Source organism: Lonchura striata, chromosome 2 (assembly GCF_050655825.1).
Source record: "Lonchura striata isolate lonStrDom1 chromosome 2, ASM5065582v1, whole genome shotgun sequence".
Lineage (NCBI taxonomy): Eukaryota > Metazoa > Chordata > Aves > Passeriformes > Estrildidae > Lonchura > Lonchura striata.
Window position 1 is genome coordinate 129,665,676 of NC_140704.1, and position 18,212 is coordinate 129,683,887.

The following is an 18,212-nucleotide window of genomic DNA, read 5'->3' on the forward strand; positions in this document are numbered from 1 at the left end:
TTCCCACATCAGAGGTATTAACTTATTTCAGTCTTATTGAAGCATTATATCTGAATTATGTTAGTGCTTGAGGTTTAAGTATAAATAGCATTTGAAATCCATCCAAAGACAGCTGTTTATGCTAGTGTACTTTGGAATGGAAGAAAGTGGTACAGTCACTTATTAAGGAGGGCTAAATATGAGAATAATTTTTTTAAATTATGTATGTTCTGCTTTAGAATCTGTTTAAAAATAGAATCTGAAGACTCTAAACCGCTTATTGAAGCTCCAGCACACTTCTGAAACATCCAAATAATTTTCCATGTTGGTCTGTCACTCAGGTATTGATCCTGGCTGCCTCTGACACTTTGAAACCTAATGAGGTGACAGTCCAAGGTCTTGTAGCTGCAGTCTATTTCTTCCAATATGTCATCATTTTCCTGCTTGTTTTTAAAGCTACCTATATCTATTTCTCATTTTAGGTCAGATAACCTTGGACTATCACACTGTATGCTGTTAAAATTAATAGTCCTTTGACTGGTACAGTGACTTTCTCAGAACTTACAGCATTGAAGATATTCCACTCTGTTCAGTGTGACTTTCTTTGTATATTTCAGTTATGCAGATATGAGTTTTAAGAACTAATTACAGGTTTTCTTCAATCCAAAATATAAAACTCTACATACACAACCTGGTTCTTATTTTATGACTATCTTTTTTCTTCTCTACCCACAGTGTGTTTTTAGAGAACTCTCCACAAATAGCGAGTATTGATACAAGCTACCAATTTGGTGCTGAGAAATAATCCCAGGTATGCCTTACAGAGCAGCTCGTTCAAACATCTTTTGGAGGTAAAATGATAACTGGGGAATACACTCACTTGTACCTGAGGCTTTTCTGGCACTGTAAGGTTCTTGTTGTGCTTTTATAACAACCATACATACATTGAGCTGAATTTGTTAGCAGAAATCTCGTTCTGCTCCCAGGAAGCCACTTGGACTTCGTGACTTCTGAGAGCTCTCTGACAAGGGAATTGGAGATGCTCTGTCTTCTATAAAAGCTGACTGAAGTGCTGCAGCTACAGCAAAACCTCTAGGCCAGAAGGCATTGCTTTTCAGCAGAACAAGTGCTTCTCCATGAGATCATATCTGATCTTTATTACAGGGTCTTCCTTATATAGAAACAGAAATTTTTGGCTCTCTATGAACAAAATTTCCCTGTGTCACAACATGAACTTTCAGAAACAAGCTACTCTGGACACAAAATTTCTTTCCCCAGACTGCTCATTGTTTCAATGAGGTAAATCTTTTGGCTCATTTAGAGAAGCTGGGATGTAGTTTTTAAGTGGGACAGTCCAAATAAATGAGAAAAGACACCTGAATAATAGATTTAGTGTTTTTTATAATAGTGGTATTTTCAGATATTCTAGGAAATGTCACACATTATACCTTTGTGATTTGTTCTGAAGTAATTGATCAAGTATGACATGAGTGTTGCTCTATGAATCCTGCATGCTTTGGGAACCACAGAGGGTAGATGAAATTAGATATCATCCATAGACATTTATACAAGATATTGCTGGTCAATGACATTTTTACCAATGCTATACTGGTGGCCATTTTTTTGGATGAATCCTCCCAGGCTATCCTACCATGATCAATCAATCCATAACCTGAACACATAATCATTAGGAAAACAGAATTTAATTACTCATCTATTAGTCACAGATTTTTAGGCAGCGAACATCTAGGAGGCTACAGACAGTAAAGAATTGCTCATGCTGCTGTTTGGATGTCAGCAGCACAAATATCATAGTGTGGTGCAAGACAGCCCAGGCCAGCATGAGAGCAGAGCCCTTTTCCCAGGGAGGGATCCTCAGCCTTGCTGCCTGCCAGGATCAGGGTCTGTGGTGCCAAAGCAGTACTTCAGAGCAGCTGGAGGAAAGTTAGGCCAGGGCATGGCCCTATTTCTACACAGCTGAAAACGCAGTACATGTTCACATATCCTTGTGAAGGGCACCATCCATGCTTTGATATGTTTACCTTTCAAACTGGGTCAGGAAGGAAACTGTGACTGATATTTTGTTATCTATTGAGTGGTAGCCTCTATTGATTTCTCTGTGCTGGTGACAACTCATGTTTGCACATTGTTAGATCATGGGATCCTGTTCAACTAGAAATTATTGTTAAATTCTGATGTTCAGTTTTTTCCCTCTAAACTTTAGTACCTTTAAAACCAAGCTATCTTCTATGTGAATGTGTACTTTAAGAATAGACATTTTAGGAAGATTTTATCTTTGTAATCAGTTCTCAAAGTATTTTCTTACAACTATAATGCACTGCAAAACCAGTAATCATGATGATTATCATAAAATGCAATATAGGCTGTAGAACAAGCAGCTGTGTCTGCTGCTCTGCTTGCTGGCTCAAGAGTCTTAATATATTGCATAACTTACTAAGAGGTCAATGCCATCATTTCTTCCTCCAAATGAATGGACAGTGGTGAACATTTGAATTAAAGATTTGCTTTCCAAGTGTGCTAATAAAGCAATTCTAAATACCTGTAGTTATTGGTGCATTTTTATTTCATTAGAATAATTTAAAAAATCCTTCTTTTTCCATGAAAAATGATGAGAAACATACAAATGTTCTTATTGACCTCTCTAAGGTCTTTGACTGGACCTTGCTGAACTCATTAATGAGGGAAAAGCAACCTTGAAAGTGTTAAAGTCTATTAAACCAGATCAGCATAATAAGGGTGTGTGTAAACTACAGAAAAGTGAAACCTGCAAACAGTAAGAAGTTAAAGTCACTGGTAGAGCAACATTTGCCTGTGGCAAATTTTCAAATAAAAAATCTACTCTTTTTTATTGGTATAATCTCTACTGTCAGAAGGTGGAAAGATATAGTTTCCTATAACTTAAAAAAAAGTTTGTATATTGTCACAGACCCTTAATGGAAAAGAATATTAGTAAATTATTCAGCTAGAATAAAGAAAATAAATTATCTAATTGGAATTACTAATTTACTGGTAATTTAGTGCTTTATAGTTAAAAAAAAAATCTTCCTCTTCATCAAACATAATTTAAAAAATCTATTACTAGAAAGTATTTATAGGAAATTGTTTCCTAATTCATGAGTCAAAGCCTTTTTGGAAAAAAAAAAAAAGAAAGACTTATAAAAAAGTGAACAGTCAGATGTCTAACTGTGATGAGAAAGGGATAAATTTCAGCATAAATCTGTCTTGCATGCCTTCTGTATAATGTCTCGATCATAGATGTAAGGAATTAATTATTTTTCGCTGGCCTTTTGCACTTCTATCTTCTGCTCTTAAACTAAACAAAAAATTACTGTGTAATAAAAGTCTGATCTTAAAATATTTTCACAAAATTGTGTAGTCTTGTATAGACAATTTAACCGTATAAGTATATATGTTCTATATTTATTCATCTAAAGAAATACAAAAACTTGACTACTCTCAGCATTGCTCTACAGTAGAGAGAAACCAATGCAATAAAATGGTATTAACAAATGACTTAATTTCACAGAGTGAGTATAACTTAGGCCTTAGGCATTTTTGTTTTTTTCCCATTTCTAGGATTAGCCAGCTAGAGCAGGAGGACAGAAATTATTATCAAATCCCATTCTTACATTTTTATCTTAATTGTATTGATCCTAAATAAGCTCACTATATTTGGAGGATGAATTCTATTAAGCTGAAATAATCAAAAGCTTTAGAAAGGCATTCTTGGACAAATATCACATTTTCATTAGAAATTCATAGTCAGTATGGAGGTTACTGAAACAGTCATAATAAATATGAATAATGCCTGCACAAGTGGAGGAACAAGAGAGGTCCTTGGTCTTAAAGTACCATGACATCATGGTATTTATTAGAGAAAGCATTTCGCTTAATCTAAGACAGGATAAGAAATGCTGTTATTATTTTTTGAGTGTTTTCTCTCTTCAGAGGAGGGAAGAGAGATGAGGAAGAAAATATATAGGGAAAATATATAAAGGAGAAAGAAAGCTCATATAGAGAAGAAAAAATCCTCTTATTTCACTGATATTAGGGTCTTGGACAAGATGACCTCTAAAGATCCCTTCTGCATTTGACCATTCTCTGACTTTTGTTTAGAAGTGAGGGACATAAAATGAGACCCATAATTTTCATTTCTATAAAAACTTCTTTTAAACAGAATTTTTTCTTTACAATATAGGGGTCTGATCAATAAGAATTTTAGATTAAAGCCATGGCACACAAAATATGTCTAACTAGTGTATTTTCTGAAAGGAAACAATTAAATGGAAATATAGTAGCCCAATATAATGATGGACATTATTTTTTTTTTTCCAGAAATATCTGCTATTAGCTATTCTTGGCTACTGGAACAGAAAAGCCATTGGTATAAATCAGTAAAGCAATTTTATTTGGACCTTGCAATATAGAAGCAAGGTGAGACCTGATGTGCTTCAGATTAGGTTACTTTTTGTATGTATTTAATGTCTTCTCTATCTCCTGACTGTGCTAAGTTATAGCACAGAGATGCTTATTTAAAGGTTTTAAAGATAACAGTGGAATAAACCAAGTACATTAGGAGAGGATAGAACTCCTAAAGGTATATCCTCCCTAAATTACCAGCTTTTGTCATGTATGACAAAGGAGCAAGAAGATTCAAAATGAATCAAGATAATCTTGTGGGGATGAGAAGTGCATATATACAGATTTTAATTTTCCTCTGAGTCAGAGGACAGTGCAAGCTGATTACTGAGGAGACTTTATACACGTTTATAATTTTAATAAACAATATTATATGGAGAGGAAGATAGCAGCTGTCCTTTTTTCTCTTCTATACATAAATCTGCCACATCACTGAATCTGACAAAGTGAAACTCTCTAGCTTTCAGTTTGTGCATAACACTGTTGCCAAACTTCATAAAGATATTTTATGGCCTGTTGAAGATGCTAGACTTCATGAAAAATGAAGTCTCTAAATGGATTGGATCTATATCACTTGAGGAGTTTAAAAAATATCACTGAGTCACAGCTATTAACTGACAACACTGTGGAGAAATCTTACCCTGCTTATATCATAGATCTATTTTAAAATACCCAGCACACAGTGTCACTAATGATGACCAATTTTCACCCAGACACCAAATTATGGTACGTAGGTCCAGACTGGTTAAGAAATTTAAACTTACATTGTATAACAAAAAAAGTAGTGACAAAGACTTTTTCAATGCCTTGGTTTGTGAAATGCAGACTATGAGGTATGGTTATCCATCAGCACAAATTCACCAAAGCAGGACCTGCTATAGTCCTATGCTTTTGACTGGTCTCAGACTTTTCGTAGCTTTTCCTTGACAGACAGCAGCTTTGAAGCACCAAGCAATGAGGTGTTTCAGAAAGATATGATCAAAACCTCAAATCCCCAAAGGGTGAAATCTTGAATCTTCTGAAATTTCATTGCATGAAATCACATGAGTATCAGGACTTTCACAAGGGAAGAGATAAGAAAGCACATTTGGGGAGGCAGTACTGTGATTATCCCAGTATATCTTACCTTAAGCACTGTAAAACCTCACTAGTAATATCTTTGTTGCTATTTCATGGTCTCATAAACCCATCAGGTCCCATCAGTCTAAATCATCCAGCACTGATTTCCACCCCCTCCATCCCGCAGATACACTTTTCCAATATACAAGCACTGCCAGAATTCCAACTTTTATATGAGCTAGGCAGCTCATCTAGAGTTCACCTCTTCATGAATACAAAAAGTAAAAATCTGTGTGGGTTGGTTTTGTTTTTTTCTAACTCAAAGCATTTTTTGCTTCAAGTCCAGTGTGCATGAGAGTCTAATTCTTTTCTGACTTTCCTGTAGAGAGATTTCTCTAGGATATGGAATAGCCAATCCCAAATTTATCAACTAGATAAAACATATTTTTCCATCATTCCCTTCATTCTCTAATGTAACTATTTCCAGACAAATTAGTTCTAGGTCCTTCAGTAATCTGGTAAATACTAATGTGGAGATGACCAAAGCTCCTTTATGAGCTCATATGTTGCTGTTTGACATGGTATTCAGACTATTCAGACTGTGAGGTAGTAGCTGCCCCAGAGTCTGTCCAATATGGGGAAAGCATCTGGTGTCCTCTCACAGAAGTCTCCCTGGCAGCCCACTCCCACTACCAAAAACTTGCCCCTAAGCCAAAATATTGATCCAAGACATTATAACTAGAATAAAAGAAAAGCATTTTCAGAAAAAAAAAAAAAGTCATACAATAGCATTCCAGAAACACTCCAATTTGATTTAGGATGATGGGTCATTAAATTTAATGTTTAATGAAGCTATCAAGCTTTTAATTTTTACCAAGATACTAGAAATATGAAAGGGTTTTAGAATACAGTTTTATTTCCATCCCAGTTAGATGAGTAGCCCAGTCAAAACTAAAATGTTGACTTAATGATCTGGATTAATTAAATCCAAATATTGATTTAATGATTCTATAATTTGAAAAAATTGATTCTTTGGATCAGATATGTTAACTTGGTTCACCATCAAAGGTGGAGTTAAGAGGCAGACTCTGTCAAGGACCAAAAAGGAGCAAACAGTGGTGTTATTTTACCCATACTTGTCCTTATCTTACTTAACTTCCAAAGCTATTCCTTTCTTATTTCATCTTTTGTTTCTGGTTGCCTATGTTTTGCACTGCAAGTATCAATTTAGGAGAAAATCTGTCCATTTTTTTTCCTTTACCTGAAGAGAAAAAAAACTATTCTTCAGCTTCAGGGTTTTGAACATGTTTGTATGGAACTACATGCAGTTATATTGACTTATATTTTTCTTCTGTGGGCAAAAGTTCTTTGGTTGCTTTTATTTGCTGTCCTTAAAACCTGTTTTCTTCCTATGCATTAGACCTTTCTTTTATCACACTGGATGTTGGCATGAGAATTTTTCCCCCATTCCACTCCCTACCTTTGTACTTACCATTTTAACAGGATGTTTGCATTGAAATTTAACAGAATTATTCTACGTTTTCTTATTAACTCATTCCTTAAACAGATTTCAGGTGTTACAAATTGTGTTTAAAAAAGAAAGCGAAAGTGAAAGTGGGAGAGAAGGAAGGAAGGAAGGAAGGAAGGAAGGAAGGAAGGAAGGAAGGAAGGAAGGAAGGAAGGAAGGGCACGAGAGAGGGAGCGCGGGAGAAAATAAAGAAGGTTTCATCCTTCCAGGCATTTGGTGATTCTGAAGGATTAAGAATATACTTATCTAAAAATGGGGTTTTATCCATAAAACTGTGATACAGCAATTCACAACTTGCCTGGAAGTAGCTAATTAACTAATCTTGGAAAGATGATTACCAAACTTCATATACCATTAATTTAATCAACATGACTAATGTCCTCTTCCATGACTCCACTTCTTAAGCTTATGCTGTTGTACTTCACAGCTGCACAGGTCTTCGTTTACACAAGTGTTTTAAGGATATTTAAGACAACCACCTGTCTTCGGATTTCTCAGATTTGCCAGATGCTAGTAAGTATAAACTAGGCTTCTCTTGACATAAATCTGAAATCAAGCAACATTTACACTGACTAAATGGATATTTAATTATTTGTTATAATGATGAAACATACTGCAATATTCAGTATTATGTTCATTATCCAGTGTAGAGGGTGATCTGTATTCATTAATATAATTGCTGCTTCATATTCCAGTATCTCTATGAGCTGGTAAAGCTAATGTACAAAGGAAACAATAAAAAACATATTTAAAAGGTTAGGTGAGAAATAAAAATTACTTGAGGGAAGGTTGGATGCATTTTAAATTTTTTTTTAATTTAAATTAAGTTTAAAATTTAATTTAAAATTAACTTTTGTTTAAAGCTGTTTGAGACAGCTGCTGCATTACATGTGCTAAATTAAAAGGACTTTTCATTTAGTAGAAATGGAGACAGTTTTTATGATGACTATTATCCTAGTTTCAGCTGGGAGAGAGTTAATTTTCTTCTTAGTAGCTGGTACAATGTTGTGTTTTGAATTTAGGATGAGAATTATGTTGATAACACACTGATGTTTTAGGTTTTGCTGAGAAGTGTTTACTCTAAATCTAGGACATTTCAGTTTCCTGTGCTCTGCCAGTGAACAGGGGCACAAGGAGCTGGGAGGGAGCACGGCCAGGACAGCTGAGCTGAGCTAACCAAAGAATTCCATACCATAGAATGTTCAGTAAATGCATTGCTGGGAGTTGTCCAGGAAGGGCCAATCTTTGTGTGAGGATTGTCTTGGCATCAGTCATCTCTCTTATTCATTGCTATCAGTACAATCGCTATTATCATTATTATTATTATTATTATTATTATTATCATCATCATCACCACCACCATTATCATCATCATTATAATTATTACTATGTTCTACTTTGTTTCAGTTATTAAACAGTTCTTATCTCAACACATGAGCCATTCCTTTTTCCCCTGATTCTCCTCCCTATATCGCTCCAGCTGGAGGTCAGTGAATGAGCATCTATGTGATACTTATTTGTTTTCTGGGGTTAAACTACACCAATTATCTGCCACACTATTAATCACTATCAATTATTACATTATTATGAATAAATTAACAAACTAGTAATCATAGGAGTGCAGTAACTTTAAAAAATAAATAAATTAGAGACTGGAATCAGCAGCAACAGCATGTCTCAGTTTCCAATAGCTACCAATGCAGAATCAGCAGTACAGAAGGACTGGGCCACCATGGCAAGGACGTCTTTTCTTATTCTGCCTCCAGCTTTTCTCTCATCCTTGTTCCCTCCAGTGCTGCTGCCTTCACCCCCCCACACCTGCTCACACTGGAGAGCAAATGACCTTGATACATTTCCATTTCCATTTCCTTTGGAGCAGAGAACAGACCTTATTAAGTTCATATGTGCATATTAAGCCCATAACCATCTGCTGTGATTATGAACAGTGTGGTGGTTGAGTTAAGCATTTGGAGAGGAGGTCTGAAGGTCAGCTGTGCTTCAGCTGTAGTGTAGCATCTTAGGTTGACTTGAATAAGTGAAAAATGGCATCAGTTAATGAGCAGCTAAGTTTTAGAGTGTTAGCATATAGAGTATTTAAGATCAGGGACACAGCAGCAGAGGATAATATGTTCATCTATCAGATACAACAGCAATTGGAACATTCACGATATTCTTGGGATACTGGACTAACTTCTTGACAGTTATTTTTTTTTCCTTCTCAAATTATAATACTTAAAAAAAAGAGTAGACTTATACCTTAGCATGCACTTGCTCTGTTTTGAGCAGAATTCCATTACTTAGTTGGTTTTTGGAGCCTGACACTTCCTTTCCTGCATGAGGTGATGGAAAGCATGAAGTGGCAAGTAATCCTGATGGGTTGTGGGAGCAACCAGCTCTCAAAAATATGAGGGCCTGTAATGTAAATTCTTGGTATTTATGACTCATGTTAGAATTCTGGGAAATCATGCACCTAGGTAATTCTGTTTCAGGTTTCAATGTCTGTTTTCTTTGTTTACTTGCTGATTGCCTAGATAGTAATGAATTTTTTTCAAGTATCAACTCAGTGGTGTCACTGCATGTTTTTTCTACAAGCCATAATTATGATAATGAAATACATTATTTCTGAGAGTGTTTTGCTTACTTAAATTAAAAGGATATTGATAATTAGAAAGTAATCTCCCTATGAAAATCCCTTGGTTGGCCAGGGTCTTCTTATTTTGGTTGGAATGTTTAATGTATCCACTCAGTTTTGGTAAATTAAGGGAAAGTAAATTTATCTCCATCATGACCTGATAAACTCTTCTTTCAAAGTGTTCTGTGTTTTCCAAGCAGGTGATCAAAATCTGGGCCCGCAGCTTGGGGTCTGGGGATGGGGAAAAGTGTTATAAGTCCAAACAAGAATGATTCAACCCAGTGTTTAAATTCTTCCTGTTTCATGTTCTGTGAAAGGATGAAACACATATGCATGGACAATGGGCAGTGTATAGCAGGCCATTATCCTAAACAGTTTTGGAATATTTAAAGTACAACACTAATAACCACTGCAATAGCTTATCAGACTTGAAAATAATGTTCATTGACATGATGTCAAGGATTACAGAAAGGTGGAAAACTTGAGGAACAGCCTCACCTATAATTTATACACAGTGTTTCTTTCATGAAATTGAGTTATTAAAAAAAATTAGCAATAACTTCGTCAAAGTGTTATTAAAAGCTGCTAAAGTTCACTGGAAAATATTTTGTTTGTAAGTACCGTTTTCTTTTTTTTTTTTTTTTCCCCTGTGAAGTAAGGGACTGCCTGGGGAAGAGAGAATTGTTTCAATTTTTACCCCAGCCCTTCTGATGCCCATTGAACTTGGCTCCTGATTTCATAAATCAAGACAATTACAGATTGTTAATAACTTCAGAGTATTGTTTTTTATATGAGTTTGCCACTTAGTTTTTTGATGAGCATGATTCCACAGATATTCATTGTTTTGCTTTTATTTACTTACATAGGGAACTGTACAAATATTCAATGTGTAGTGTTTTATCAGGGATTTAGAAAACTTTGACAAGTTTAAAATTAAAGGGTTTCTAAGACTGCATTTCTGGAAATTTGGTCCCATTCAGCCCAATGAATTGTGTTACTAAACTGTTTCACGTGCCTAGAAATTCATAAATATAAAAATACCCTAAATTGATGATTAAGTAAAACTTGCACTTGAAATAAACTTTTAATACAAAATTCAAAAAATCATCCAGAAATCCTATTCTATGTAACTTATTCAGTACTGAATAAGTACTTTCAGTACTGAAACTTTCTTACAGCTGTTTTATATCTTCATTTTTTTTTTTTATATTTATAAGAAATTTCCTTTTTCTAAAATTAAAACCCAAACACAAACCCATTGAAACTTTTAAATATTTGACATGTCTTCAGTTATTTAGAAGTTCTTTTCAAACCCTAATTCAAGGAGACCACAGGCATTCATCTGTGTCTTTTTATGTTAACAGATTTATTTCATTTTCAGTGGGTCCTGTTCCGGTCTTTATATGTTTTATATCATCTTATTTCTGACACAAAGAGGACATGAAATAATCAGCATCTAATTTCAAAGGTTATAACTTGGAAAAAATATTGCTTAGTTTATTAATATTGAGTATTTTAATGTTTCTATAATGGGCTCCAACTGTCATAAGCTATAGCAAAAACTTCCTAATAATTAGTTTCAGCAGTTAAGATTTCGGTACTTGCTTTATTAAATATTAATTTCTGTTTCAGCTGAGGTTTTTGCTCTGTTCTCAAGGGAGAACAGCTTTCAGACCATTACTTCATTGTTTTTATTTCTTTCAGCAAAGAGATTTAGGGCATAATGCCAAAATAATGCTCTGTGGATCATCATTAGTGTGCTTTACTCAGCTTGTCCTTCTCAATCTCTAATTAATCCCTAAAAAAATCTGTCTGTGTAATGATTAAAAATGTTTAAGTTTAGAAATAAATATTAATGTATACAAGTAACAAATATTAGTCTGATATTCTGTTCTTAATATTAAGTAGTGGCTGATGTTGTCCAAAGCTGAGAAGAGAAAAAATAGGGGCTAGGTCAATCTATATAGAGGCATTAGGAATTGTGGCTGATATTAATCCCCCAATAATTTTAACTATTTTTCTGCAATAGTCAATGGCACATGGCTGTATCATGTGAGTAGCTGACAGTATGTATCATGGTTGCACAAATTTTCTAGAAGAGCAGGCTACTGTATCAATTACAAATGAGCATTTGCACTCCAAATTAATTAGTAGCTGTATAAACCAATACGTGTGTGGACTGAAGATGGGAGACTGAATTTTTACAGTTCTGACAATTTGGTATTTAGTCTGCTGGCATAGGGGAGCTGTCTTTTTATAAAAGGGAGCAAAAAGGAGTCAGGTGAAATAATGCAATGAACTATATGTTCATTCTTGGTCTATTATTTAATGGTAAATTTAACTCACTGAATTTCATCTGAAAGATTGCAGCTATTTCAATTCCTTAAGTAAACTGGGAGTAATGGTCATTGACAAAACAGTTAAAAGGTAACAAACTTAAAAATTTTCCTGTAATATTTACATTTCCCTGCTTACTTTTTATTTGTAAGTATTAAATGAGTGACACTTTACCATTCCCAAAATGCATATTTTGTACTTTTCAAAATGCACATTTTGTACTTCTCAAAGTATTGTGCATACTCTGAGTGGAGAAATCCATGTGTGACAAGTGATTTCAGGATTGACTCCTTTGTAAACAGGTTGACTTCTTCAAAGCCTGTGGTAGTTTCTGCTCTGTGATACTGATCTACATGCTTTTCTATTGCATTAATTCAATACTACTAATACTAATACTAATACTAATACTAATACTTAGTATCAACAATTTTAGTAATAATGAGTACTCTTCAAAATGGTACTTTTTAGTTGACATATGGTGTTTTTTAACCACCCTGTGTTCAAATTAGCTGACTCAGGTACATTTTTGCTTCAGCTATAAGCAATCTCTTGGAAGTCAGATTGCTGAAGTTCTTTACACAGCACCGATTGCCGTTCTGCTAGTGTTGCCTTGGAGGAAAATCTATAAGAAACAGAGGTCACATGAAGCCCACATTAGAAATATAACTTGGAGGGCTCTTCCTTTCAATGTAACTGATAAGCCCTCCCAGTAGTTAGAGATGGCAACAGATTTTAAATGCAATATTACCTAGTGCCATAATGTTATCTCCTGGTTTTAGCATATGGCTGGAAATTTTAGATGAGGAGAGGTGAACAATCTATATTTTGTGTAAAGCTATGAATAAAACAGATCAAGGAGTAAGAAGATCCCTGTAGGTCAACCCAGACAGGATTCAGACCTTGAATGTCTGCCACATTCATGAATGATGTGTGTGCTTTATTGAAGATAGGACTAGAAAAATCAATCACTGTGGGTGAAAACTGCAGCTTTGCCTGATTTCAACACTCAAAATACTATGTATTTTCAAACTGTAAAACTTTAAACTGTTACTTTTTCCAAAGTTTCAACTTTCTAATATTTCCTTCCAGCCATAAGACCTAAAAATCCAGTTAGATTGTCAGTAAAAATCTGTGATTGTTAATGATTCATGAAAGGAGAGAGATTTCAATATTTCAAATGTAATATATTTATAATAAACTGTGCATATCTAATGTTCTGTGATTTGAATATTTTGGAGTAACTAACTTCTGACAATTGTAGTTAGTGCATTCCTTTTTATAGACATTACTCTAACTTCTATCTTTCCATTTATTTCAATTAAACTATAGTAATTTGTTCAGAGATGGAAAATTAAAGTAACAATTTTGAGGTGAATTTTTCAGTAGATTCTCAGTCCTAGTTATGTTATTTATTACTTTGAAATTTCCCACAAATTTTAGAGTTAGTTATAAAAAGTAAATAAAAGTTAAAAAAACTACATCCAAACTACAAAGCTTGTAGAGGGCTGCAGTATTAAGTTCATACATATGAAGGTTTGCTTGTTTGTGTATGTGGGGATGGAGTGCAGATTATTTTTTCTGAGAAAAAAGTCCTGCAAGTCTGTACGTGTTTTATGCATATCAATTCCCAGTTCTTTAATTAAAATTCATGTATATGTGAAGTTTTCACTAATTTCTCAGTTCTTACAAACCAAAATGACATTGATACGTCATTTTTTTAATAAAAACTTTTTTAATTCTAGTACTGCCAGGGGCAATGATCTGGGCTTTTTAATGTAGCATCTCTTTCAGATTAATGTTTCAGGTTAATGTATCCAATACTTGAACTTTCTGCAAAATTAAACTCATGTTCTAATAATAGCAAGTCTTTAGCTATTCTCTTCTAAAACTACTCTAAGAGCTATTATAACAAGCTTTGAAGTGTCCACTGGAGATAGGATTCTGAAGTTATGGTCAAGGACAAGTAGACAATCCATGATTTTCAAAACTTCCAGTAGGTCAAATTGTATACAAATGTTTTGTTTTGTTTTGTTTTGTTTTTTCCTTTGGGGACGAAAATTGAACACTTTTCCCCTTACCAGAATTGAGCTATCAATATAGCTTTCCAAGAGAGATGTTGTCTGGTGTTCTTAGGCTAATCTAACACCATTAATAAAATCACAATTACCCTCCGTTCATCTTTGATTATTTAGTTTGGAAAATATTTGCATTTTCCTTCTTTTTGTACTGTTTTCTTTTTCTGTCAGCAGTCAGTGCTGCAGACAGCTATTATAACACTTGTCTCCAGAAGCTTTCACACCATGATGTTTGCCCATGCTAGACATGTTATATTAGATACAAGACTGCTATCTCTGCCAGCAAGCCTTACTGCCTTGGAGACGGCTTCCTTGATTTATGCCGAACTGGCGTCCCTGAAAATAGCTTACTTGTGTGCAAGCTTTGATCCCCTCTGGAATGCTCTCAGTATAAAAAGAAGGCAAAGATATGGTAAGAAGCTGTATAATGGTGATGTTGTTGCAGCAAAATTCTGATACATTTTTGCTAAACCTATCCAGGGAAGCCAAGATCCCATGGAGGCTGGCAGCCGCTGAAATGCATGGCTGCAGCAAGAACTGCTAAATTGATGTACATGTCAGTAGCTCAAAGCTATTCAATGCTCTTTCTGTGAATATTGTTCTGATTTCATCAAATTCTTTGAAAAAGGAATCAAAACTCTCTAGCATAGGAACCTTGATATTTCTGGTCCTATTTTTAAGAGAAAACTTCTAGTAAAGTTAACAATGCAGAACCCTCCCTTTAGGGACATGTGCTTTTTTACATGCTAAGACTTTAACTAGAATTTTGCGTTCTCTTTTATGGAATAAGCCAAAAAAAGCTCCAAACAACAAAAAAAAACCCCATACTTTTTCTAGTTTTACCATATTGTTTTCCGTATAATATTTCTACTAGCACAGTAGTAATTTGAGGTTTTCAATTAATAAGGATAGAATATTTCTATTTAGAAGTATTACTAACTTAATTTCTGTATTTGCTTTGTATTTGCTACAAATGTATATGAACTGAATATTTACTTTTTAAAACCTGAAGACTGCTGTGAGAAATTTTTAAAACCTGAGGACTGCTAAAATCAGAGCTAAGAGTTTAAAGAATTTGTGGTTTTGGTTTTGTTTTTGGTTTTTTTTTGGGTTTTTTTTTGTTTTTTTTTTTTTTTTTTATTGTGATCATCCATTTTGAAATGGGAAAGCTACACAAAGATGTTTTATTTGAAGTATTTTAAGTTGGGAAAGGTGTTGAAAGCCAATAGTTTAATGAAGTGCACTGAGCTTTCCTGCAGTGTCTGATGTATCTGCATGTTGTTATGAGACATTGGATGCATTACAATACTTTTGTTCAGCCAAATGAAAGTGCAGTCAAATGTTGAACTTGCAAAAGTAGATGTCAATCTTTGACACCATGCTGCTCTCATGATGTTTTAGATAATAGGAATAGTTGTATTTGGAGTTGGATTTAGTTGTGTTCTAGAGCAAATGCAGTGTCATCAAATCATAAAATGACAGTAACTAGACTCTTCATGTGAGTTTTTCTGTTTCTTTCTCAAATTGAATATAAATAGCAGATGTGCATTTTTGTTTATGCAGCATTTGAAATAAAATTAAATAGGGTTTTCCATAGAATGTGACTCTTCATTTCTAAATATAATAGATTTCAATCTATTAAGATTTTAATCGCATCCTGGAAAAGAATGCACTTACCATGCTTGAAGGAATGCAAAGATAGAAACTTCAGAGTTTCTGCATATTAAGCATAGTATTCTCATCCTGACAGCATAGAAGCTTGATGGCATGGAAGTTTTATACCTCTTAGGGAGAATTTTTTTCAAAAAAATGACTGTGGAAGAAAGAATTATATTTCCTGCTGTTCATACTTTTACAGACTAAAAATAACACAAAGAGAAATGGCTGTAGATTCAAATGCTACTCTGCTTCATAGCTGCAAGGTTCATCCGTAATCTGTTTTAACTAACTCAAAATATAAGCATTGCAGAATAGCAAAACTATTCTTTATAGTTCCAAAATAGAAAAAAAAATTATCAGCTTTATCTAGACAAGTAGAAAGCTTTTGTGAGATCTTACATAGTATGCAATATATATTTATACTAAAAATATTTCACTTTAAAAATCTGGATTCAAATTTGTTAGATACAGTTTTGCTACTGTGCACTCTTGGTGTAATGTTTGAATGTTATTAAATTGTCCTTTATTTCACTTCTTAAAGGCAAATTCTGCCTTTAAACATGTACTGGACTCTGGCTGCTGAAGCATATCTGTGGTTATAATTTCTGCCTTCAGTATTTGTCAGTAGAACCACATATTTAAAACCTGAGAGCAATTCTGCTTTCAGCTGCAATCATATGGCTAAGTTTAGTCCATGGGAGGACTTTAGAAATGCAGATGCTTTTTTAAATGTTTATTTCTTAAAGTGCCTTCTATTGTTCTTTTTATTATCTTGATTTGCTGGAAGATACATTAGATGTGACCTGTAGATTTAAATAAAGAATAAAACCTGATGGCATTTAGAAAATTATTTCTACAGAAACTTTGAAAATGCATCTTAAAATCTGCCACCAAAGTAGTCAAGTTACTTTTCCAAAACACCAAATATCTTATGTCAGTTATTTAAATTGAAAATAATTAATTTGTGGTTCTTTTATCTGACTTCTGTTCTATAAAACCTGTGTATGTATGTATGATTTTCTGTTCTATAAAACCTTTCCTGTGTATGTAACATATGATTTTCTGTTCTATAAAACCTTTCCTGTGTATGTAATGTAACTTAAGACCCAGCACAGGATAGCACAAGGTCTCCAAAACATTTCCATCCCCTTCAGAGTATGGTTTTCTTCCATTGAACTTCCTGCTATCAGAAACAATAGGACAGGACTAGTTGCATTCCAAAGGAACAAATTATGCCTTCTGTTTTTCCCCACAAAAGTGTGCAGTGGGAACTTAACTTAGAAAGAATTACACTTCCAAGATTGCTCTCTTAAGTTTTTGTATGTTGCTCTTAGAGCAATGTAATCACAGGTTTCATGTACCCAAACCTCTTGGGTGTTGAAACACCCAAGATCAGTTTGTTCTCAATGAAAGGCTGAGCACCTTACCACCTGAGTTTTAGATATTTATGTAAAACACAGTTAAATGCCTGGAAAGTCATGAGAAAATGGTTACCAACTGACCTGTGTGGTCAGTGGTTGGAAAAAATTTAAAGATTTGTTAGACAATTACCATGGAAATTGAGACAGATGGTTTTATCACAATGATTTTTCGCTATTATTGTGGTAACATAGGATCTGGAAAGAGATCCTGTGGTTTTAACATGAAATTTAGCCTGAATCCACAGCATGTTAGAACCAACAACAGCTTGGCTGGCATTATGGAAAAGGAAAAGAAGAAGCATTTGTCTTGTTCAGCTTTAATGAATCTCAGAGTTCCATTTGTTATTTGAATAAAGGTTATGGCTATATTTGAAATAATAGTGTATAAAATGAAGTTCACACTTAGGAACAATATTTAAGCAGAAACATTTACTTCCATTTATGCCCTCACGGTTTTCTTTATACAAAGATGTATCTAGAGTGCAATAAACCATAGTAATTTGATGATTTCCAGGATTAAGAGACACCACAGGCAACAGAACAATTAAGGGAGGATATCTTGCCAGCAGGACCAGAATGGATGAAGAGGCGTAGGTCAAGCCTAACAGCACTGTTGAAATCACAAAGGCAGATCAGAACTAAAACTTGTGCAATTTCACATTCTAGATTATTTCTTTATTTAACTTGCTTCTGCTAAAATACTTTGATTATTTAAAAAAAAATTCTTAACTTTTACATATTTTTGTGTATGCACATTTTGTAAAGTATAATTATGGTATCTTTTAAACTTTTTTTCAGGGTACTGTTTGTCCAAATTTATATTGCAAGTAATGTTTCTTAATGCATCTGACTTTTGTCAAATAAATAAGCAAAAGTAGGAAAAAATATTTATTGATTAGAAATATGTTGTGACACAGATGTCAGGTATGAAATCTATTATCACTTGACTGAAATGAAACCAATTTTAATAGCAAATGTGGAGAATAAATTGAGATAAAGACTGATTAAATCTTCATACTTGCAGAATGTGAAGACATGTAGGTATTGCATAGTAGAAACATCAGTTGTTCGAGATATGGAAA

The 18,212-nt window shown here is 34.1% G+C and overlaps 1 protein-coding gene across 12 annotated transcripts in view; it reads left to right on the forward strand.

Moving 5' to 3' along the window:
* Positions 1–18,212, forward strand: part of RALYL (RALY RNA binding protein like) — a 372,476-nt gene that overhangs the window by 116,664 nt on the left and 237,600 nt on the right. For 2 of the 12 annotated variants that reach the window (XM_021550594.4, XM_085572295.1), the window contains exon 2: positions 715–790. The exons of 7 other annotated variants lie outside the window; for them this stretch is intronic. Coding sequence is in view for 1 of the 5 variants with exons in the window: in XM_021550587.4 (XP_021406262.4) it covers positions 14,276–14,462 (187 nt within the window). In the remaining 4 variants the exon portion in view is untranslated. Of the gene's footprint in view, positions 1–714; positions 791–7,433; positions 7,520–14,037; positions 14,463–18,212 lie in introns of those variants that run through there. 3 more of the 12 variants (XM_077783049.2, XM_085572296.1, XM_021550587.4) reach the window with 3 other exon arrangements.